The following is a 22,500-nucleotide window of genomic DNA, read 5'->3' on the forward strand; positions in this document are numbered from 1 at the left end:
TGAATATTTCGAAAGTACAATTAGTCTTCACCATCAGCAGAAATACTAAATTATTACAATTATCACACGCTATATTTATACAGAAATAAGTGTAATAACCCCCAGATCACTGATTTGTTACCAGCCCCTTGGTTTTAAAAGCTCATTTACTGATGTCTTGAGTTCCTTAACTTTGCTTAAATTAATGTTGTATTTTTAATAGGGCTGATAAATCCTCTTCTTCTTTTAATTGTAAACGAAATGTTGCTAAATTTATAGTTCCTAGCTAAGTCAAGCAGCTCTGCTGGTATTTCAACGGAAACCTGTAAAAAGAATATTTCTTTTATTTTCGAAACAATTGCGATAACAACCTAAAAGGGAATGTATTAGTAAGCTGAAGCTCGGGCTCTCAAACCCCCTCCAAGAAGCATAGAACAAGAACTTACTTGATATCCAATTACTTTTTCAGCATCCCGTTCATCAAATTTCAGCCATTCATAAAAATTGCAACGTTAAGTTTTTACCACCAAAATATACGTAAGAATCATTGAGCTTTTCTTTCCAAAAATATCGTTTTTCTATCTACGACTCTCAAACAATTAAAATTTCAATTACGAAAGGACTGATCATCTTTTGCATTCTCACCTTGTGCAGGTGGCAGGGAAGGCTCCTGATTCTGGATTAGAACTATCTTTATTAACTATTAATTACAAAAACTATAAATACACACAACCGCCCTGGGGAAGGCTCAAAGAACCTGATGTTGGACGGCTGCAATCCTCTGATTCTCAACCTACTTTAATAAGAAAAAACAAAAAAAAACAGAAACTAAAAAAAACGAAAACTAAAGAAGGACAAAACACTCTCACTCAATTACTCCTTAATACCAGAATATAAATAAATAAAGGCTAACAATAATTAAAAAAAAAGAAGAAAAAAAAGAATTATCTCCCCACTTCCAATAAATGTTTTTTTAAATTTACTTTAAACAACCCAATATGTTCCGCCTCCCTAATGCCAGCTGGGATATCATTCCAAATAGCCGGAGCTAAATACCTAATTCCGAAAGCTGCACGTGTGGTGTCTCGGTACTCGACAATAAAATTATCTGCCTCTCTAGTCTCATACCCATGGAGTGAACGATTTACTCGAAAAAAACTGGTAAAAACTGGAGGACATACATCATTGCAACATCGATACGCAAAAACAGCAGCTTGATAATCTCGAATCTGACCAATTTTAAGCACTCGTAATTTCTTAAAACATGACACCTTTATTCTCGCCTTTATTGGGGTGCAAATCTTGAAGGGGCCGCATTTTGACCACTTCGCATGCTGGGACCAGCTCTTGCATCATATACCCTCGGTTTCTTTGCAGGAGGAAGTACCTCCTGGACGGGGTTCTCCTGTAAGAAAAATAATTTTTGTTATTTTTCCAAATTGCTTGACCCTCAAAAAAGGAATAATTTCCACAAGTATTGTGTTCCCCATTGAATCTGCTTCTAGTGACTTCTAATGACACTTTGAAAGAGGGAGGGGAACCTTACACTGTAATTATTTATTATAGTCAAAAAGACCTATGTTTAACTATCTGTATTTACCATTTTAAGGAAAATACCCCCTCATACGCTTTACATCAACATTTTACGTCAAGATTCAACTTGTTAAGACCTTCAAATTTAATTGACAATATCAGATGTGATAAAACCCTTTCACTCAATTACAACAGGAAATATTAAAGCAATCGTTTTCTGCACTTAGTTAATGCTATGCACGAGTGACACCTGTTAACGGTAATGTTTAACCCAAGTAGCTGACGGATGTTAAATAACTCGTGTTTACCTATCTGTCAGAATCAAACTTGAGGATTAATACATGAAAATTAAAATATGTTATAAATTTGGGAATCGACATATGTCCAGATGACATAACGGTTAAAGTCTTTGTATGCTAACAGCACTGAAAAAACCAATTTGACATAAATAAGAGAATCCACACAAAACCCTGTGTAAGCCCCACCAAAGAAAAACCTTTAAGAAAAACGAAAAGAAAACAAAAAAACCAAAAAAAGGAAGAAAAAGAAATACTGAAGGAAAAACGTCTCCTAAACTATTATGCGAAAACCATGTTTGTGTAATAGATCAACAATCAATAGCTTCTGCTGGGTGCTAGGGAACGCAGCGGATGGATATGCTTGCTAGGGCGCTGCGGCTGGAACCAGATCCCCTCCTCTACTCTTTGATAACAATAGATGCATCAAAAGAATCGGCTTATTATACTGATTTATTTAATGTAGAGGTGCTCATCAAAGGCTTAGAACCTGAGAAAATTTGTCCTGAGAACCCCCCCCCCTATAACTCAAGAAATCTTAATAAAATTATAATTTCTAGTACCCTTGTTAAGTGATAAAAATATTGGACGGCAGCTAGCCCCCTCCCCATGCCAGCTTTCCCGAAAAGTCGACAGATCAAAATTTTGAGTTAGTATTTTGTTCAAAGTAGTTCAAAGGTCCAATAACCATGTCTTTGGGGATAACGTGACCCTCCAAGGCCCCTGAAGAAAGGTCTTTAAGCTATGAAATTTTTCTGTTGCTTAAGTAGGCTATGGTATTTCTTTATTGGAAAGCATACATGTAGTTTTCGGTTGGGGGAGGATGCACTTCATGCTCATTGTATTTTCTACGAACATAATTTCTACGGGAAGGGAAGTTTTCTGGGGGTGAATTTTTCAGGTGAGATAGTCATGGTAATTGTCAGGGGTAAAAGTTAATTCAAATTGAACTGTCTGGAGGATCTTTCCTTGGATTAGGAGTTGGATTTCCCGGCATTATATAAAATCAATCAGAAATGAAACAAAAAGCAACAAGTTTTTTTCCAACTGAAAGTAAGGAGAAGCATTAAAACTCAAAACAAACATAAACTGTTACGTATATAAGGGGGAGTCCCTTTCTTAATACCTCGCTTTTCGCACTAGAATTAGACTTTTTGTCCTAATTCTATAAGTATAATTAATGAAATACCAGAATTGTTTAACTAGAACAATAAGAAGCTGTTTTAAAAGTGCTAAAAAACTTAAGCACGAAGAGCGAGGTATTAAGAAGGGGGCAGCCCCCCTTCATGTACGTAATAATTTTCGTTCGTTTTAAGTTTTAATGCTGTTCCTATAATTTCAGTTGAAATAACTTGTTTATTTTATTTTCATCAGAGAAAGCAATACCACATAGTCGTTCATTTATTTAGTCCATACAAGATCAATGGTAAATATAGAAATTTATTTTGAAAGTTTTTTAATCAAATAAATAAAACAGTTAAAACGCTTAAAACGAAAAAATATTATTCCACATTACTGGGGCTGACCCTTTCTTCTAATGTATCCTTAACATTAAAGTTTCTAAGTTTTCTTTTTATTAATTCTTCTTGAGCACTCTTTCTTAAAGGAATACGACAAAAAGTCTTTACTTCAGTTTAAAGAGTGAGGATTGGGAAAGGAAAGCCCCCTTAATATAGAGAATACTTTTTGCACTTTAATGTTGGTCCTTAGTTTCAATTAAGAAAAACTTTTTTTTAAATTTAATTACTGAAAAGAGCGAGGATTGAGAAAGGGGTAGACCCCTCATATACGGAATATTTTGGCTTTTCAATATTTCTCCTTAATTTCAGTTGTAATTTTTTTTTTTTTTATATTGAATTTCTAACCGTTTACACCCTTCTCATGCAGAAAATGCCCCCCTCTCTTTGTAAGATTTTCCCTGAAACAATCCTCTTGGAAATTTTCCTTCCTCCAGGGAATTCCCCTCGTCAAAAATTCCCCTATGAAAATATCCTCCATCCCCAGAAAATCAGCATATTTTACAGTAACAAATACTATATGTGAACAATGGGGAAACTTTGTAACTTATAGCCCTTTTTCCAGGGACTACGGGAAGTTTTTCATCATCGAAGGCATAGTTACTGGACCTTATGAGTATGCTGAATCAAATGGCTACTTCAAAATTTTGGTGGGATGTCTTCAGGGGAAAATCACGTTAGAGGGGGGCTAGTTGCCGATCGACCTTTTTGGTCACTTAAAAAGGGCGTTAGAACTTCTGATTTGCATAAGAATAAGCTATGGATTACTAAAGTATTGGCTTCTCTTTTGAGAAAATTAACACATGAATCATTTATTTATAAATCGCCGGAATTTCTGTTCAAAGCTAGACCTAAATGTTGGTACTTATATATCTCAATAGCCTCTCTGTAGTGTTGGACAATACCTTTGTCATGTGAAAATAAGCTAGCCTGGTTAAATAAAATAACACAATGTAGGTGATCATAAATGTGTCCAGCCAAGGCAGAGTGAAAATTATGTTTTTTCCCGCTTTTTATGGGTCTTACTGATTGAATTACTGCGCTGAGTTAATCTGAATGAATGAATGTTCTTTGGTACCGATCTACAAAAACAGAGAAGAAAACAACGGAGTACAATAAAACAAAGTAAAACAAAACAAACTTCTCATAAAGATATACACAAATTACTAATAATAACATATCTAAAATAGTGCGAGTGAGGAGAAGACTGGTTACTCAGTCTTTGAAACTCTTTATCCCCGGCCTGAAGCAGTTCCACCACACCGAAACAATTAACGATATACTTATTCTTTAACCACCGAAGGGCCTGGAGCAGAAACTTTGCTTGATTAAAATAGCACTTTTAACACAGTCGCCTATCTGATTCAGTAAAAGTGTTCCAAATGGGGGTCAAATATAGAATATGCGGGAGCACCGCAGGATTGTATGTTTGAGAAAGGGCTTTCCGTTCCAGATTAAGTTGCGATGTAACCACGCTAGCATAAGCAATTCTAAGTTTGCATTCAGCATTCTGAGGCGAAAGCTTTCACGTATTTTTAATGAAGAATCTATTAAGAGATTTAAATAAGTTAGTGCAATGGTGGGTGCCACCTCACTGTCACCTAGACGGACACTATTAGGCACATAACTACCGTAGAAATTAAGGAAAAGGACTTGGGACTTCACAGCATTCATACTTAGTCCTATTTGTAGATGTCTATCAGGTAGGTTACCAAAACTCCGTTGAAGACTAATTATTGACAGGCACGGATGTAACAGATCGTCTGCATAACAAAGCACTGATGTATCCATCCCTTTTGAAATAAAACTAATAGCAAAGCCAATCTGCACAGGAAGAGACACGTTGTTGTAGATAATCGGTGACGTGATGGCTCTTTACTTTATTCCGACGAGTACAGGGAGCTCACTATCTGAAAGTACATTCTCCAACTTCAAACGAACTTCGAAGACTAACTATTGACAGGCACGGATGTAACAGATCGTCTGCATAACAAAGCACTGATGTATCCATCCCTTTTGAGATAAAACTAATAGCAAAGCCAATCTGCACAGGAAAAGACACGTTGTTGTAGATAATCGGTGACGTGATGGCTCCTTACTTTATTCCGACGAGTACAGGGAGCTCACTATCTGAAAGTACATTCTCCAGCTTCAAACGAACTTTTAGATGCCTACATAAATAATGTAATGGGAAAATGACATCAAGACTAACACCACGGCTATACAACTCTAACATGGCCGACGAATGGATAAGAGAACCAAAATCATTCGTAAGAGCGTATGCTCCAAGAACCAGATTACTCCCAGATGCTTCTGTATCTCTGAGTGTATTACAAAAAGACTTTCAAGGGTATGAAAGCAGGCTACACCCGACTGGATCCCGAACTGGAATGGTGGCATAATACACTTTTCTTTTAAATGATTAATAATCAGAAGCTCAAATATCTTTGCGAAAACACTTGATACAGTCACTTACCTATATGATCAACATGATGATTTTGGTTCTCCCCTTTACAGAATTAGACTAGCAAATCTAATTTATAAACTATCTGGAACAACACCAACGTTAGAAACCATTTGAAAAGGTACTGCATGGGGGCTATAGAGGAGGTCACTTTCGGCGATAAAATGTTCAGCACAAATAATGTGGACGCTAGCCGAGAATTTCTTCTTTCTAAGCTTCAACACAGCATTCTTAATAGCAGACAGTGTTATCATAATAGAATTTGGTTTTTGAATAGAATCAGGCAACAAAGCCATCTTACTGTCGAAAGAAATTTCTACACTGCTGTCGGGTTTTACAAACTGGCTTTTGGAATTTGGTTTTTGAATAGAATCAGGCAACAAAGCCATCTTACTGTCGAAAGAAATTTCTACACTGCTGTCGGGTTTTACAAACTGGCTTTTGGAATGGGCGACCCACTCAGATTCTGGGGTACTATCAGGGCCCTCATGGTTCTGCTTCCCAGAAAGAGGACGAGACTTCTAGCTGTAATTAGAATTATTTACAATATTCTCGGCTGTAACTAACTTGAACACCGTCAGATGCTCCTAAAGAGCATTTCTAAATATTCTCTTAGAGTAAATCCAAACCGCATTTATAACCCTGGTCCTTGGCCTCTCGGACTTGATCCAATGCCGCGGCCACTACTTCGCCGTAGCACAGCTGACACTCAAATTTGGCAACCTGTATTTCTCACTCTAGCATCGTATTTGCCTCACGGGAATCATCGCCTTATCAGCACATTTCAGTGCATATATTATTTTCTCACAGTAATCGTTTAGTTTTAACCTTAACTCATTTTCACTTGGTACACTTAAATTACTCCACATCTTCTTAAGAACCACTTGGGTTGAGAGTCATCAGCTTTGGTTCTAACGACTGGCATCAAGGGATATGGTCGTTGGTGTTCTGATTGTCCATAACTGTCACACATGGGACTGGGCTGCCTGAATGCAGTACATGTTTGAGGTTTGAAGTAGTGCTAGTCAACGATACTTATACAAAGTCCTTGTTCTTTCTAAGTAATGAGAATGAAGGAGTTAGCATACTTATAATCGTTTCAGAACGCAAGCATTAAGGACAGGCTGGATCACAATTAAAATCACCTCTGATAACACATCTATGAAAAGAAAGGATGGTTTTTTGAGCACACCTCGCTAGCCTCCAACAAGTGGAGGTGAAACGGGCCTCGTAGGCTTGGTCACCATAGTGAGTAGGTAAGTACACATTTATGAGAGCAAAGTCATTAAAAGCTACGATGACAAAGTGTTTACTGGCTTTTAGGGCTTGGAGTTGATACTTGCTTAGCACTACAGGTCCTTCACTGGGGTGACTTCGGTTCTGCCGGTAATATCTTGCTGAAGACACTGTGACAAGAGCGTTAGGAAGGTCTACAAGGGGCCACTGGTTACAAGAAATGAAATGTTTTTGAAGGCATGCGATACCGAATTGCTTTGCCAGCAACTCTAGGAGAGGAAACTTCTCACAAACCCATCGTTTATTTGCTAGGATACAATTGAAGTTCTCCCCTTAATATCCATTTCTTGCAGATTCAGCTACACTATTATGGGTTTTCTCAGACATCAATTTCTTTCTTTCAGGGCTGCAAAGTGAAAAGAAGTTATACTTATTCGACTTATAAGAGACACAGCCAAGGTTACTTTTGCACGGGGAGTACAGGCACTTGGGTCAACTTGGTATCCAGGGTCTCATTAACTTTCTTGCATATTTTTATAACTTTAGATACTACATACGCTCCGGTCATTTCTGAGGGAGCTGGAACGTATTGAGGATCGTAAATCACAAACTTCGGCAAGATTTTTCGGCAAGATATATATATATATATATATATATATATATATATATTATATATATATATATATATATATATTTATATATATAAATATATATGTATATATATATATATATATATATATATATATATATATATATATATATATATATATATATATATATATATATATATATATACTAGCTCGGTCCCGGCAACTTCACCGCCGGGCCCCGGAATGGCACGTGGTAGGCATTCTATATATGGATTCTCCATATACTTCAGCACAGATGGTGCTGGGTCCCGGCGGCTACATTTGAATCATTATATGAACTTATTTCTACTTCGTTTAGGTCTTAATGTTGATTTATTACTTACAAAAAACCTTCTATGTGAAAAAAAAATTCTTCAGCTATTTCAGTTTCCTTTCAGTTGACATATTTTTATTATTGATTAATATTAGGAACACATATAGAAAACTTTTATAGTTTTTCTGCTTAGAAATTAAAATGTTTAGATTGCAATTCAATTTTGGACAATATTTGAATACTCGGTCAAATTTTAGTTCAGGAGTTATTTTGAGAATGAATTTTTATTACAGTTTAGTATAATTTACAACTTTTATTGGATGTAAAGAAGGAGTATTGATCATACGATTTGAAAGTTTGTGTAAGTTTCGGTCTTTAATAGGCCTAAAGCCATCCCAAACCCCATCCTACAGACACTCTTGAATATGCACCTACCTAAATTCATAATTTTATGCAAAGAATGATTTTTTTTTGCTTTTTTTTATATCTATATGGTATGCAAAATAAATGCACGTTATGGTATTTTTTAAAAAAAAATAGTTTTGTTTTGTATTCTTGAAAAAGACGCGTCACTTTATCTGGATATTAAATAAAAAAAACAAGTTTTTTCAATGGAAATTAGGAAGCGACATTAAAACTTAAAACGAACAGAAATTACTTCGTATATGAAAGGGGCTGCTTCCTCATCAACGTTCCACTCTTTACGCTAAGGTTTGACTCTTTCTCTTAACTCTACTTTTTAAAACAGTAAAAAACTTTAGCGTAAAGAGCGGGGCGTTGATGAGGAAGCAGCCCCTTAAATAAGCGAAGTAATTTCTGTTTATTTTAAGTTTTAATGTTGCTCCTTACTTTCCGTTAAAAAACTTGTTTTTTTATTTAATTTTGGAAAGTTTTTGAATCAATGCATGTTTTGATTTTGGCTCTCCGCAGATGAATAATTGAAACGAAATTTGCATATTAATACTTTTTGGCTAAATGGCTTTCTCATAGTTTTGATCGAATGATTTTGAGAAAAAAGGAGTGGGGGAGGAGACCTAGTTGCCCTCCGATTTCTTGGTTACTTAAAAAGGCAACTAGAACTTTTAATTTTTAACGAATGTATTTATTAGTAAAAGATATATGTAACTTACAAATTAGCTTACGTAACGAACTTCTATATTCTCATGTTTTTATTGTTTAATGTTGGGGGCGCTTCGTGCCTCCCTCCAAGCCCCCCCCCGCGCGCGTAAGTCGTTACGCGCCACATTAATTACGCGCCATTGTAGTTGTGTCCCTGTGTCCCAACTGTGAATATAGATATATATATATATAAATATATATATATATATATATATATATAAATATATATATATATAATATATATATATATATATATATATATATATATATATATATATATATATATATATATATATATATATATATATATATATATATATATATATATATATATATATATATATATATATATATATATATATATATATATATATATATATATATATATATATATATATATATATATATATATATATATGTTTTTAACTACGTAAAACTTGCGAATATACAACATTTCTTCGATGTCCCATTGTCTGTGCATACAAATAGATTGTCAGGTTTACCGACTCTTGAAGATGCAACATAAAATTGTCCATGGGAAAAATAATCCGTATTCAGATCTATACCTGATTATTCTAATAATTGCCCTAGAGCTTTGTTGGTGGAGATCGCTAATCGAACGTTCTCTGTGTCCTCGTCGTCATTTATATATACCCCTGTGCACCCGGCATCCCCCTTGTAGTTGTGTCCCTGTGTCCCGGTCGTCGTTTATATTTCCAGTATCCCGTTCGTCATTTATGTCCCAGTCTGTAATTTCTCTTTGAGCGTCCCGGTCTTCATTTATATTCCCTGTGTCCCGGTCGTCATTTGTTTCCCGGTCTGTAATTTATCTTTGAGTGTCCCGGTCGTCATTTATATCTCCCGGTCGTTATTTGTGTCCCAGTGCCCCAGTCTGTAATTTCTCTTTGAGTGTCCTGGTCGTCATTTATATTCCCTGTGTCCCGGTTTTTAGTTTTCTTTTTATCCTTTATTTTTCAGTTTTTTTCCTTTTTTTCTTTTTTTTCAGTTTTTAGTTTTTTTTATTAGTTTTTAGTTTTTTTCTTTTTAGTTTTTTTGTAGTTTTTACCTATTTTTTAGTTTTTTTCTTTTTTAGTTTTTAGTTTTTTACCTTTTTTTATTTTTTTAGTTTTTCAGCTTTTTTTAGTAGTTTCTTTTTAGTTTTTTTGTAGTTTTTACCTTTTTTAGTTTTTTTTCTTCTTTTGTATTAATGCTAAAGCCAAGGTTCGAACCTGGAACCTCTCGGATCTGGAACCTGGAACATAACGCTTTACCAACTCAGCTACTTCGGCTTGAATACATTCGTTTTTGAATTGGTATATTATGAAATAATTCAGACGTCATATAATGACGTCAGTCGACACACAAACATGACGTCACTCGACACATAGACACACAGACAACTTTTTTTTATATATATAGATATATTTATATATATATATATATATATATATATATATATATATATATATATATATATATATATATATATATATATATATATATATATATATATGTTTTTAACTACGTAAAACTTGCGAATATACAACATTCTTCGCTGTCCCATTGTCTGTACATATAAATAGATTGTCAGGTTTACCGACTCTTGAACATGCAACGTATAATTGTCCATGGGAAAAACAATCCGTATTCAGATCTATACCTCATTATTCTAATGATTGCTCTTGAGGTTTGTTGATGGTGATTGCTAATCAAGCATTCCCTGTGTCCCCATCGCCATTTATATATCCCCCCTGTGCCCCCCGACGTCCCCATTGTAGTTGTGTCCCTGTGTCCCAGTCGTCATTTACAGTCGACAAACATAACGCCAGTCGACACACAAACATGACGTCAGTCGACACACACGTCCCAGTCGTCATTTGTGTCCCGGTATCCCAGTCTGTAATTTCTCTTTGAGTGTCCCGGTCGTCATTTATATTCCCTTTGATAAAATACTTTTTGTTTCTTTTTCCTTTTTTCTTTTTTTTGGTTTTTACCTTTTTTTTAGCTTTTTTTGTTTTTTCTTTTTAGTTTTTTTTGTAGTTTTTACCTTGTTTCGTTTTTTTTTAGTTTTTTTAGTTTTCTTTTTCTCCTTTATTTTTCAGTTTTTTTCCTCTTTTTAGTTTTTTTTTCTTTTTCAGTTTTTAGTTTTTTTAATTTTTTTATTAGTTTTTAGTTTTTTTTCTGTTTAGTTTTTTTTGTAGTTTTGTTTGTAGTTTTTACCTTTTTTAGTTTTTTTTCTTCTTTTGTATTAATGCTAAAGCCAAGGTTCGTACCTGGAACCTCTTGGACCTAGAACCTGGAACATAACGCTTTACCAACTCAGCTACTTCGGCTTCAATACATTCGTTTTTGAACTGGTATATGATGAAATAATTCAGACGTCATATGCGGACAGACAGACAGACGCACAAACAAACAACTTATTTATATATATATAGATATGAGGGGGGTTACCCCCTCGTCAGTACCTCGCTCTTTAGACTAAAGCTTCACAAAAGCCGTAGAATAAATAGTTGAAATTACAAAAAATACTTTAGCGTAAAGAGCGAGGTATTAGGAGGAGGTAAGCCCATCATATGCGTAATAATTTCTGTTCGTTTTAAGTTTTAATTCTGCCCCTTACTTTCAGTTGAAAAAACCTTTTCATATTTATTTTTTCAATTTTTTTTAATAAACTAGAAAATCCTGCTCTCCCTTCATGGAAATTTTCTTCCCCCATGATAAACTCCTCTAACAAAAGTTCCCCCAACGTATCCCCATCTTCTCAACTCCTTCCCCCTACCAAAATACCCCCCTGAAAACGTCTCTACACTTCCAAATAACCATTACTACATGTAAGCACTGGTGAAAGTTTGTAACTTGTAGCCCCTCCCATGGGGACTGTAGGGGAGTCAGTCATCCCCAAAGACATAGTTATAAAGTTTTTTGACTACGCTGAATAAAATGGCTATCTCAGAATTTCAATCCGGTGACTTTGGGAAATTATTAGCGTGGGAGGGGGCCTAGGTGCCCTCCAATATTATTGGTCACTTAAAAGGGCACTAGACCTTTTCGTTTCCGTTTGAATGAGCCCCATCGCAAGATTCTAGGACCACTGGGTCAATACGATCACCCTTCTGGCAAAAAATACAAAAATCCACCTTTTTGTAGATAGGAGCTTGAAACTTCTACAATAAGGTTCTCTGATATGCTGAATCTGATGATGTGATGTTTGTTAAGATTCTATGACTTTTAGGGGTTGTTTCCCCCTATTTTCTAAAATAAGGCAAATTTTCTCAGGCTCGTTACTTTTGATGGGTAAGACTAAACTTGATTAAACTTATATATTTAAAATTTTATAATGCGATTCTTTTTATGTAGCTATTGATATCAAAACTTTTAGAGTTTTGGTTACTATTGAGGCGGGTCGCTCCTTACAACAGTTCGTTACCACGAACTGTTTGATTAAATAAAAAAACTAGTTTTTTAACTGAAAGTAAGGAGCGACATTAAAACTTAAAACGAACAGAAATTACTCCGTATATGACTTGGGTTTTCCCCTCCTCAACGCCTCGCTCTTTACTCTAAAGCTTTTCATTGTTTTAAAAAGTAGAATTGTGGCAAAGAGTCAAACTTTAGCGTAAAAAGCGAGGGATTGCGGAGGGGACAACCCATTTCATATGCGGAGCAATTTCTGTTTGTTTTAAATTTTAATGTCACTCCTTACTTTCAGTTAAAAAACCAGTTTTTCTTATTTAATTTCTGAATGTTTTTGAATTAATACATGTTTGATTTTGGCTCTCCGCATATAAATTATTAAAATGAAATTTGCATATTAATTTTTTTTTTTTGGCTAAATGGCTTTCTCTTAGTTTTGATCAGACGATTTTGAGAAATAAGGGGTGGGAAAGGAGGCCTAGTTGCCCTCCAATTTTTGGTTACTTAAAAGGGCAACTAGGACTTAAAATTTTTAACGAACGTTTTTAATTAGTAAAAAATATACGTAACTTAAGAATCAACTTATGTAACTAACTTTTATATTCTCATATTTTTATTATGTATATGAGGGGGTTTGTCCCCTCGTTAATACCTCGCTCTTTACACTAAATCTTAAGTTTTGTCCCAATTCTTTAAGAATGACCCCTGAATCAGAAAGGCCGTAGAATAAATAGTTGAAATTACTAAAAATACTTTAGCATAAAGAGCAAGGTATTTATATCCTCCTAAATACTTCGCTCTTTATGCTAAAGTATTTTTAGAACCCCTCATATGCGTAATAATCTCTGTTCGTTTTAAGTTTCAATTCTACTCCTTAATTTCAATTGAAAAAACATTTTCATGTTTATTTTTTCATTGTTGTTTTTATAGTAATGCTAGAAAATCCCGCGCCCTTTTCATTGAATTTCTCTTCTCCCATGACATATTCCTCCAAGAAAAGATACTCCCATCTAGCCCCCTCCCCTCAACCCCACCCCCAAACCAAAAAAATCCCCCTGAAAACGTCTGTACACTTCCCAATAACCATTACTGTATGTAAACACTGGTCAAAGTTTGTAACTTGCAGCCCCTCCCACAGGGACTGTGGGGGAGTAAGTCATCCCCAAAGACATAGTTATTATGGTTTTTGACTATTCGGAACAAAATGGTTATCTCCAAATTTTGATCTGATGACTTTAAGAAAATAATGAGCCTACCACGTGCCATGCTGGGGCCCGGCTTTGAAGTCGCCGGGACCCAGCTAGTATATATATATATATATATAATATATATATATATATATATATATATATATATAATATATATATATATATATATATATATATATATATATATATATATATATATAATCATATATATATATATATAATCATATATATATATATATATATATATATATATATATATATATATATATATATATATATATATATATATATATATATATATATATATATATATATATATATATATATATATATAATCATATATATATATATATATTATATATATATATATATATATATATATATATATATATATATATATATATATATATATATATATATATATATATATATATATATATATATATATATATATATATATATATATATATATATATATATCCACCCACTTTCATTAGTTATTTCCAGTAATTTTTATTTTCTTCTATCTATTTTCTCCCATTTTCTTCTTTCGATCTCTTATTGATTCTGTCGTATGGTGATTTTCTTCTTCTTCTTTTTCGATGTTTTGAAAAATAAAAATCCTACTGTTCAAGTATGTGATGTTTAAACTAAAGCGCAAATGAGACTTTAGTTGGCAGTGGTAGTGTCTGTGGTAGGGTCTGTTTGTTTTTGACTTTTTAGACTTTTATTTACATAGTAGACAAAAATATAAACTATTACAGATTTAAATCACTACGCTAGGGAAACATTTTGATTTTTTCTAACGGGTAGCGACAAGTTATCCTAAATTAATAAAAAAAACTACAAAAATACTTCTAGAAGCTTACTAGACTAGTTAACATCGTCAGCTTCACTCAAATACAACTAGGGTAACAACCACCATCCAGATACAACTCCATCCACCCCAAGCCTTCAACCTGCTCCTCCCTCCATCCCTATAACCCGCTCAAATCTCCCACACAAAACTAAAAAAACAAACTAATTCCCCAATAAATACCCTTTTTAAATTTTTTAAGCCGTGGGCGGTGCTCAGCCGCCTTTAACACTCACAGGAAGTGAATTCCATACAAATGGGTCAAGATACTTCGAAGCAAAACCTGATATTACACTATTTCCAATATCCACGACCAAGTTATCATATCTTCTTGTATCATGCTCATGAACAGAACTTATGAAACGGTAAAACTCATTAAAAGTTTCCGGGACTAGATTATGCACATCATCAGACACAAACATCGGCGCTTAATAGTCCCTTATCTGTCAAAAATTGATTAGCCTTAAAGAATTAAAGCATGCATTGGTGTCCTTAACATTTCTTAGGTACTTCCCAATTATTCTTGCTGCTTTATTGCTTAGAATTTGCACACGCTTGTAATTATCATAAAAAATTTTCCTCCAAACAAGCATCCGTATGATATATACGGGTATATTATTCCAAAATACATTGTGCGAAGATTACGTTCCGGCAAAATTTGCATCTGTCTTCTAAGAATACCAACTCCACGTGCAGTTTCGGCGGAAAATGACGCTATGATGCTTCTACGAACGATTAGAATCAATATGGAATCCAAGATACCATAATGATTGAACTTGTACAACAGGCTTTTCACACAATTGGACCTTACCACTTATATCAATAGAATATCCCACTTTATAGAATGTCAGTAAGACCGTCTTCTTTACATTTACCCAGAGCAAACTCAAACTCGTAAGTACCTCCAATCTTTTGAGAGCATTATTACCTGTTACTATTAAATCATTGGTTGACTCTGCAAATACTGTTAGCGTAGTATCATCTGCAAAAGAAGTAATACAAAAGAAGTAATACATACATCCTGCAAATAAAAGTGCATCATGACCATATAATCTAGTTAAAGTAAAGGGCCCAGCATAGAGCCATGAGGTACACCAGACTTCATAGGAAAAGACAATTGGACTATATCATTTAAAATGACTTTAAGGGACCTACCATGAAGATAGCTCTCAAACCATCTTAGAAAAGCTCCATTTTTTCCAAGACTTCTCATTCGATGAAGCAATACTTAGTAGTCAACCGTGTCAAACACTTTTCTAATGTCAACGAAAATAGACATAGGTACGCTACCTGAGTTTAATCCACAGTTAATGCCTTGAACCAGGTTCTGTAAGGTGTGCGTCTTGGATTGACCCTTGCGAAACCCAAATTGTGTCTGACCCAAAAGCCTATTCATGTGAAGGAAATAATATATCCGTTTATGTACCACTTTCGCAAGTATCTTTGAAAAGATAGGTAGAATTGATATAAGTATCCAGTTTCTATATCTACATTACGACCACCTTTGTGAAATGGAATGACCTTCGCCACCTAAAGCTGCACCGGAAAACTTCCTTTTTCTAGGAAACAATTAATGACAAAAACTAGACAGGGAAGAATATATCCTAAAATCACTTTAAGAACTCGAAGGGGCAAACTATCAACACTGGCAGAACTAGACTGAAATGACTGCACAACTTCTTCACTTATGCACGGCTCAAATTCCATGTTAATGTTTCACCACGGACGTCATTAATAGTATTACAGTTTATTTCATTATATTTATTGCTAACACGAGATTGTACGTCGGAGCCAATATTCGAAAAAAATTAGCAAACTTATTGACAGTTTCAGTTGAATCACTATGGTTACGCCCTTCCAAATTAATGTCTACAGCAGTCTCTTTTCCCTTGACACCCATGATCTCATTTAAAATATTCCACGTTTCTTTCATATTACCTTTACTTTCCTCCAACCTATTTCCTTAATAATCAGACATTCCTTTTCCCCTCAATTTATTCACCAGATTTCTTCGCCTCATAAATAAAATAAAAGACTCATCACTTTTGGGATCCAAATATGTTTCATAAGCCCGATTTCTTAATTCTATTTGGTCAATTATCTCCTCTGTTATCCATGGTTTACGGGGTACAAGCTTTTTTGATTTAAAAACTTTTACTAGACACATCCTTTCATAAATAGGGTTAATGACTTCCATAAGACAATCCAGGGCTTTAGTAGTGCAAGCTTTCTCTTCAAACAATTGACTCCGTCTATTACACTCAATTACTCTGAACAATTTTTTGAGATTTTCTTTTTTCGTCAGCCGAAATTTTAGTTCTTTTTTTCTGGGCTCGTTTAATACTGCGACAAATTGTAGCTGAGAGTGGAAGAGGATCAGACCCAGGAAACATGCTACATCGTAAAAACTTCCGTTGGAACATTGATTTATAAAATTTAATAAATCATCATTTTGACTTGAAAGATTCAATAAATTAAAATCCCCCATCACTCTAGGACTAACACCATCCAAAATTTTATCAAGGAGCTCATTAAATCCGTCAGTAAACTCTTCCAAGTGAGCGCTAGGAGTCTTATACAACATTACTAATAATAATTTTTTTTTTGTTATTAAGTTCACAATATACTGAAGAAATTTCCACCTTGCCTTTTCTCCATATACTTTTACCTTTTTACCATATACATATACCTTTTCTACCATATACCACCACGGCCTAGTGAAGTACAATTTTTGTCATGTATGTTGTACCCTGGAAATGAAATAAGCGAAAGAGACTGATTTACACGCAAAAACTTTTCACACAACCATACGACATGAAACTGGGAAGAAAAGTTATCCATTAGCTAGAGGATACAAAGGAAACCTAATGTCACATGGACATTCCAAGAGCATAAATACAAACAATGGTCATTTTCTACTGGCGACAAATCATAAAGTGCACGCAAATAAAAACTATTTTTTTGGATTGAACTGGGTTATATGGGAATCATCATCACGGCTGAATCCTCTAGATAAATAATCCTCAAGGCTAAATTTTGCTACTTCAAACCCAACCATCTCTTACCAGTAAAAAAGAAAAAATACGCATAAAAGTAAAAAAGAAACCAAAAGAAATAAAATAAAAGCAAAAAACAACAAAAAACAAAACATAAAGAAAAATAAACAAATGCAAAAAACACTAATCGTAACATCTGAGATTAAATATAGTCGGCAATAGAGTGGATTTTTTTGACTGCTGACCCTACACTAGGCTTTGGCAAAATCTGACCCTGATCTGAACACGCATTTCGTTGACCATACTCGTCTTCCGCTACGTTCAGAATATCCCGGCGACCTTTTGTTAGACTCCGATACAAAAACATTAGTTGAAGCAAGTCTAGCTTTTGCTTTAAATACTTTACAGGCTACATCTTTGCTAGAAAATTTAACGATAATCGGAGCAACTCTAATAGAACTTTCTTCATACTGTGTAGTCGGACTATTCAAGTGGAGACGGTATACAATAATCAAATTAGATGACGAGAAGTCAGTCAAAGACATATTGCTATTTATAATGCAAGATATTGTTGTATGAGTGTCTACCTACACCAGGTAACTGCTTTATTCCATTAAATATAAGACTATCAAGCAAGGACATCATAAAATGTCCTCATGAATCATGAAATGATCATGATCATGAGATGATCATAATCTTTAAGCTTTTTTTCAGTTTGACCAATTCTCTCCTCCAAATATTCAGTTTGCGTTCTCAGACTACTTAATGCCTGCTTAATTTTTGCAAACTTTGGATCAAACTCGAGCATGACTGAATCATAAACCTGGCTGACTATCAGTTCAGTAGCCTCTTTCAGTGACTTTCCGTCATTGAATATTTCATTCACTTTCTTTGTTATATTTTCCAGCAGATCACTTTTTGTCTTGTCCTGCTGGGCCTCAGTTGCGACTAATTCCCCATAAATCGGGACAATACTTGAAGAAACCAAGTTAGACCCTAATTTACCACTTGCTTCCAGGACTAAGAAAGTCTTAGAAAGAGTTTGGTAAATTTCAGGGGTAATAGCAAGTTCTACAAATGCTCAACAGCGGGCGCGGACGAATCTGTCGTTTTAGGGTTGTATTCTTGAAGGTTTGTATCTATTAGCCTAAATTCATCTTGACTACCATAACAAAAGACCAGATAAGTGGGCTTTCCGTGCGAAACCTTTCCTATTTGCATTGTTCTCACGGGCCATAGGTGGTAGTTCTTAAATTTAGCCAGCGCATGATCAAACTGTTTGAAACGCTACATAATTAACAGTATCTTATTATTCGAAGTCGATAAATATAACAAAGAGACTTATCTTTGAGTGACGGCCGGGCCTCACTAATGCATATGCATACAAGTGGATTTTAAGTCTGATTTGATCATTCATTTTATTTTCTGCTTGTTTTGGGGTTCTTTTATTCTTTCATAGCAATTTATGTTTGCTCTAATTTTAAATCAGTATTTTCCTTTTGTGAATTTTTTTTCTTAGTTAGTATTTCTGTTAGACAAAGGCCTGTAAATCTAGGACATATCCAATGAAGGTCCATGAATCCTTATTCAACGTAGTTTCTAACGGAAAAGATATAATTGGTTTTTGGTTTCTCAATGATAGGAGACAAACTTACGGAAAAAGGTTGCTACTAAAGAGTTATTACGCCCTACTTTTAAATGAGACAGGTTTAAATAGACAATTCTATTTATTGGTGGAAGTAGAAAATCCGAATCAAACCGTTCATATTCAAAGCATTGCATGTCCACTTTTAAGCACCACATTTACTTGCCCGAGAACATCCAAGAAACTACTTGACTCCTAGATTTTTATTTTCCGTGGTCGATGAGACAATTTATGCCTTAATTGATCACCTTTTATTTGTAAATTCAAACAGCAAGATTGTGCTTCTTTTCAGATTTGATAACTTTGGATGTTCAAGGGAACGACCACCTTCAAGTAGTAAGTCAATTATAGACTCAAATATCAGTTTATATGTATATAAATTTGAACCAGTCTTATAAGCTGTGGTTATGACCTGTAGAAACTAGGTTAATAAAATTAAAACTATTATTAGTAAAAAAGATCTTGTTTATTGGATATTCAAGGGAACGACCACCTTCAAGTAGTAAGTCAATTATAGACTCAAATATCAGTTTATATGTATATAAATTTGAACCAGTCTTATAAGCTGTGGTTATGACCTGTAGAAACTAGGTTAATAAAATTAAAACTATTATTAGTAAAAAAATCTTGTTTATTGGATATTCAAGGGAACGACCACCTTCAAGTAGTAAGTCAATTATAGACTCAAATATCAGTTTGTATGTATATAAATTTGAACCAGTCTTATAAGCTGTGGTTATGACCTGTAGAAACTAGGCTAATAAAATTAAAACTATTATTAGTAAAAAAATCTTGTTTATTGGATATTCAAGGGAACGACCACCTTCAAGTAGTAAGTCAATTATAGACTCAAATATCAGTTTATATGTATATAAATTTGAACCAGTCTTATAAGCTGTGGTTATGACCTGTAGAAACTAGGTTAATAAAATTAAAACTATTATTAGTAAAAAAATCTTGTTTATTGGATATTCAAGGGAACGACCACCTTCAAGTAGTAAGTCAATTATAGACTCAAATATCAGTTTATATGTATATAAATTTGAACAAGTCTTATAAGCTGTGGTTATGACCTGTAGAAACTAGGTTAATAAAATTAAAACTATTATTAGTAAAAAAGATCTTGTTTTAAACATTTAAGGTACGCTACATACTTAATTAAAAAAAAATATTCTCTTTGTAATGGCACGTATAATTACAGGAAATAAACAAAACGTGTCTGCTCCAAGAGTATTTACTCAATGGATGAGAAGCTCCTCGTCATTTCAATTGGGGGAAATAGCTGTTCTTGTATGTCCTGCAAGTGGAAGCCCGCATCCCAAATTCAGGTTCGTGCCGTCATATTTCTGCTCATTTTATTGCTTATTTATTTGAAGATGTTTTTGTAATATTACGTTAGATTCTATTCTTAAATTTTCATCGAAAAGTAACTAATTTATCATTTTATATCTGCAAAAGCAATCTACTTGTGCCTTAGAACAGTTGCTTATCCTGTTTTGCAGCAAATTTATGTCAAATTTGATGGTTAGTGTCCTTCGAACCCTGGCTTTCTATCCAAGGGTATGTATACCCTTGGGGGTACAGGGTAATTTATTTACGAATGTGCAAAATATGATCGGATGAAATGACACGACTGAAAATAACATGCTTATTAAAAACAAAACCATTAAACTTGGATAGAGAAAAAACACATCTATAAAGTGACATAAGTATATCTTGGCTGTTTTAGACTTAATGACATCGTTAAAAACAATAAGCAGAATCAAGTGGTTTATCAAGTGGAAATATTGGTTTTAGTTCGCAATGGTATTAGTCACGTGAGCTTAGCACTACATTGCTGAACTTAGAGTGTTCTTTTCCTGATAATGTTGAAGAAAGCTCTTTTAGAACAAATTAAAATTTTCCTTTTTTTGTGACAAAAATTTGCTTTACGTTTGAAAAGATGTAGTGGAAAATATGAAATTTCAATTATATTCAATTCTTTATAATCATTTGCTTTTGGAGTTAAGATTTTTCAATTAAAGGTATTGTTTTAGTCTTGATAGCATATCTTTCGTAAATAAAATTTAAGCAAAATAGTCTTGAAAGGAATAATTACATCGAAGAATAAATTTTTGTTTCCATACAAGTCTCACGTTACCATATTTGCCTTTTTCTAGTAGCGGAGAAATTCTCGCAATCTCCAGAAGATGGAAAAGCTGCAAGAGCTATAAGGGGGACGGGGCTGAACTAAACAAAACTCGCCAATAGTAAATATCTAATTTTTTTATGAACGCGAAATCAAAATTTGATGTTCTCTATATACTTTTCAAAATAAGGAATGCTTGAGATTTTTTCCGGTTTTTTGCTCTTCAAATTTCCTTAAAATCGACATCTATAATTCTGGTTAAAGAGTTCGAACCAAGCCCACCTAGTTGGTTTTGACACACTGGGGCTTCAACCGCACAAGATGAAAAAAAATTGCCAAAAATCTACCGACGGTCTTTTACAATCAGTAAATTCGCCCATTAACATTTTTTTTACTTCGCATACAGTTGTACAGAATTATAAAAAATCTATTAACTTGCTTCATTAAGACATATTATATAGTGCAAAATCAAATTCAAAGCGAAAGCCTTAAGGTACACTGCTGGTTCCTCCATGAGAAAGAGGTTTCGGTAGACTTTGGAAAGTATCAGAAAAATCCACACTCGTAACATCTTATGCCTCTGGAAAGACAAATCTTTCGCTTGTCTTGCCCATCAAACTAATCGTAGTTTTGCCTTCTGCCATCTCCTGTACTAATCCAACATAGCAGAGCGTTGACTTCTTTAGATGTAACTTGACAAGGACGCAATCTCCTACTGACAAGGAAGATGGGCTGAAGGCAGGTCATTATTATTTTCTTATTCGCCAAGATGTAAAGACTCATCAGATGAATCATCCAGTTTGAGGTCTACCACAGGTGTCTCCTTAGGTTGTTTTGTATCTCCCTTTTCACACCTTTTTGCCTCAATTCCTTATTTTTCTATAATATGAGTGAGTATCCTGGTTCTGTTACCCATAGGTGGGAAAGGTATAATTATTTCTGGGATTTTTTCTTGCAAACTTACCTTGAAGGTTGGTGGTTGATGACAAGGGAGCAGGACTTGGGTCATTAAATCTTCCAAGAGTAGAAATATCACCGTTGGCTCGAGACTGGCAAATTTCTTCAAGTTCCAAGGCTGCTGCCTTAATCTTATTTGAACTTACTGGATTTTGAATAAGTCGGTCGGTCACATCGTTTGGGACGAAATCCACCTCACTGAACACACTTCTGTCAAAAGGACTGATTCAATCCTTTTTGAAAGAG

At 34.3% G+C, this 22,500-nt stretch overlaps 1 protein-coding gene across 1 annotated transcript in view; it reads left to right on the forward strand.

Annotated features, from left to right (window-relative positions):
* The window catches only part of LOC136027903 (cell adhesion molecule Dscam2-like), a gene marked incomplete in the record, with an annotated part of 166,776 nt that overhangs the window by 12,089 nt on the left and 132,187 nt on the right, over positions 1–22,500 (forward strand). The window contains 1 exon segment of the mRNA XM_065705338.1: positions 20,371–20,497. Within this exon segment, the coding sequence (XP_065561410.1) occupies positions 20,371–20,497 (127 nt within the window).

Source organism: Artemia franciscana, chromosome 1 (assembly GCF_032884065.1).
Source record: "Artemia franciscana chromosome 1, ASM3288406v1, whole genome shotgun sequence".
NCBI lineage: Eukaryota > Metazoa > Arthropoda > Branchiopoda > Anostraca > Artemiidae > Artemia > Artemia franciscana.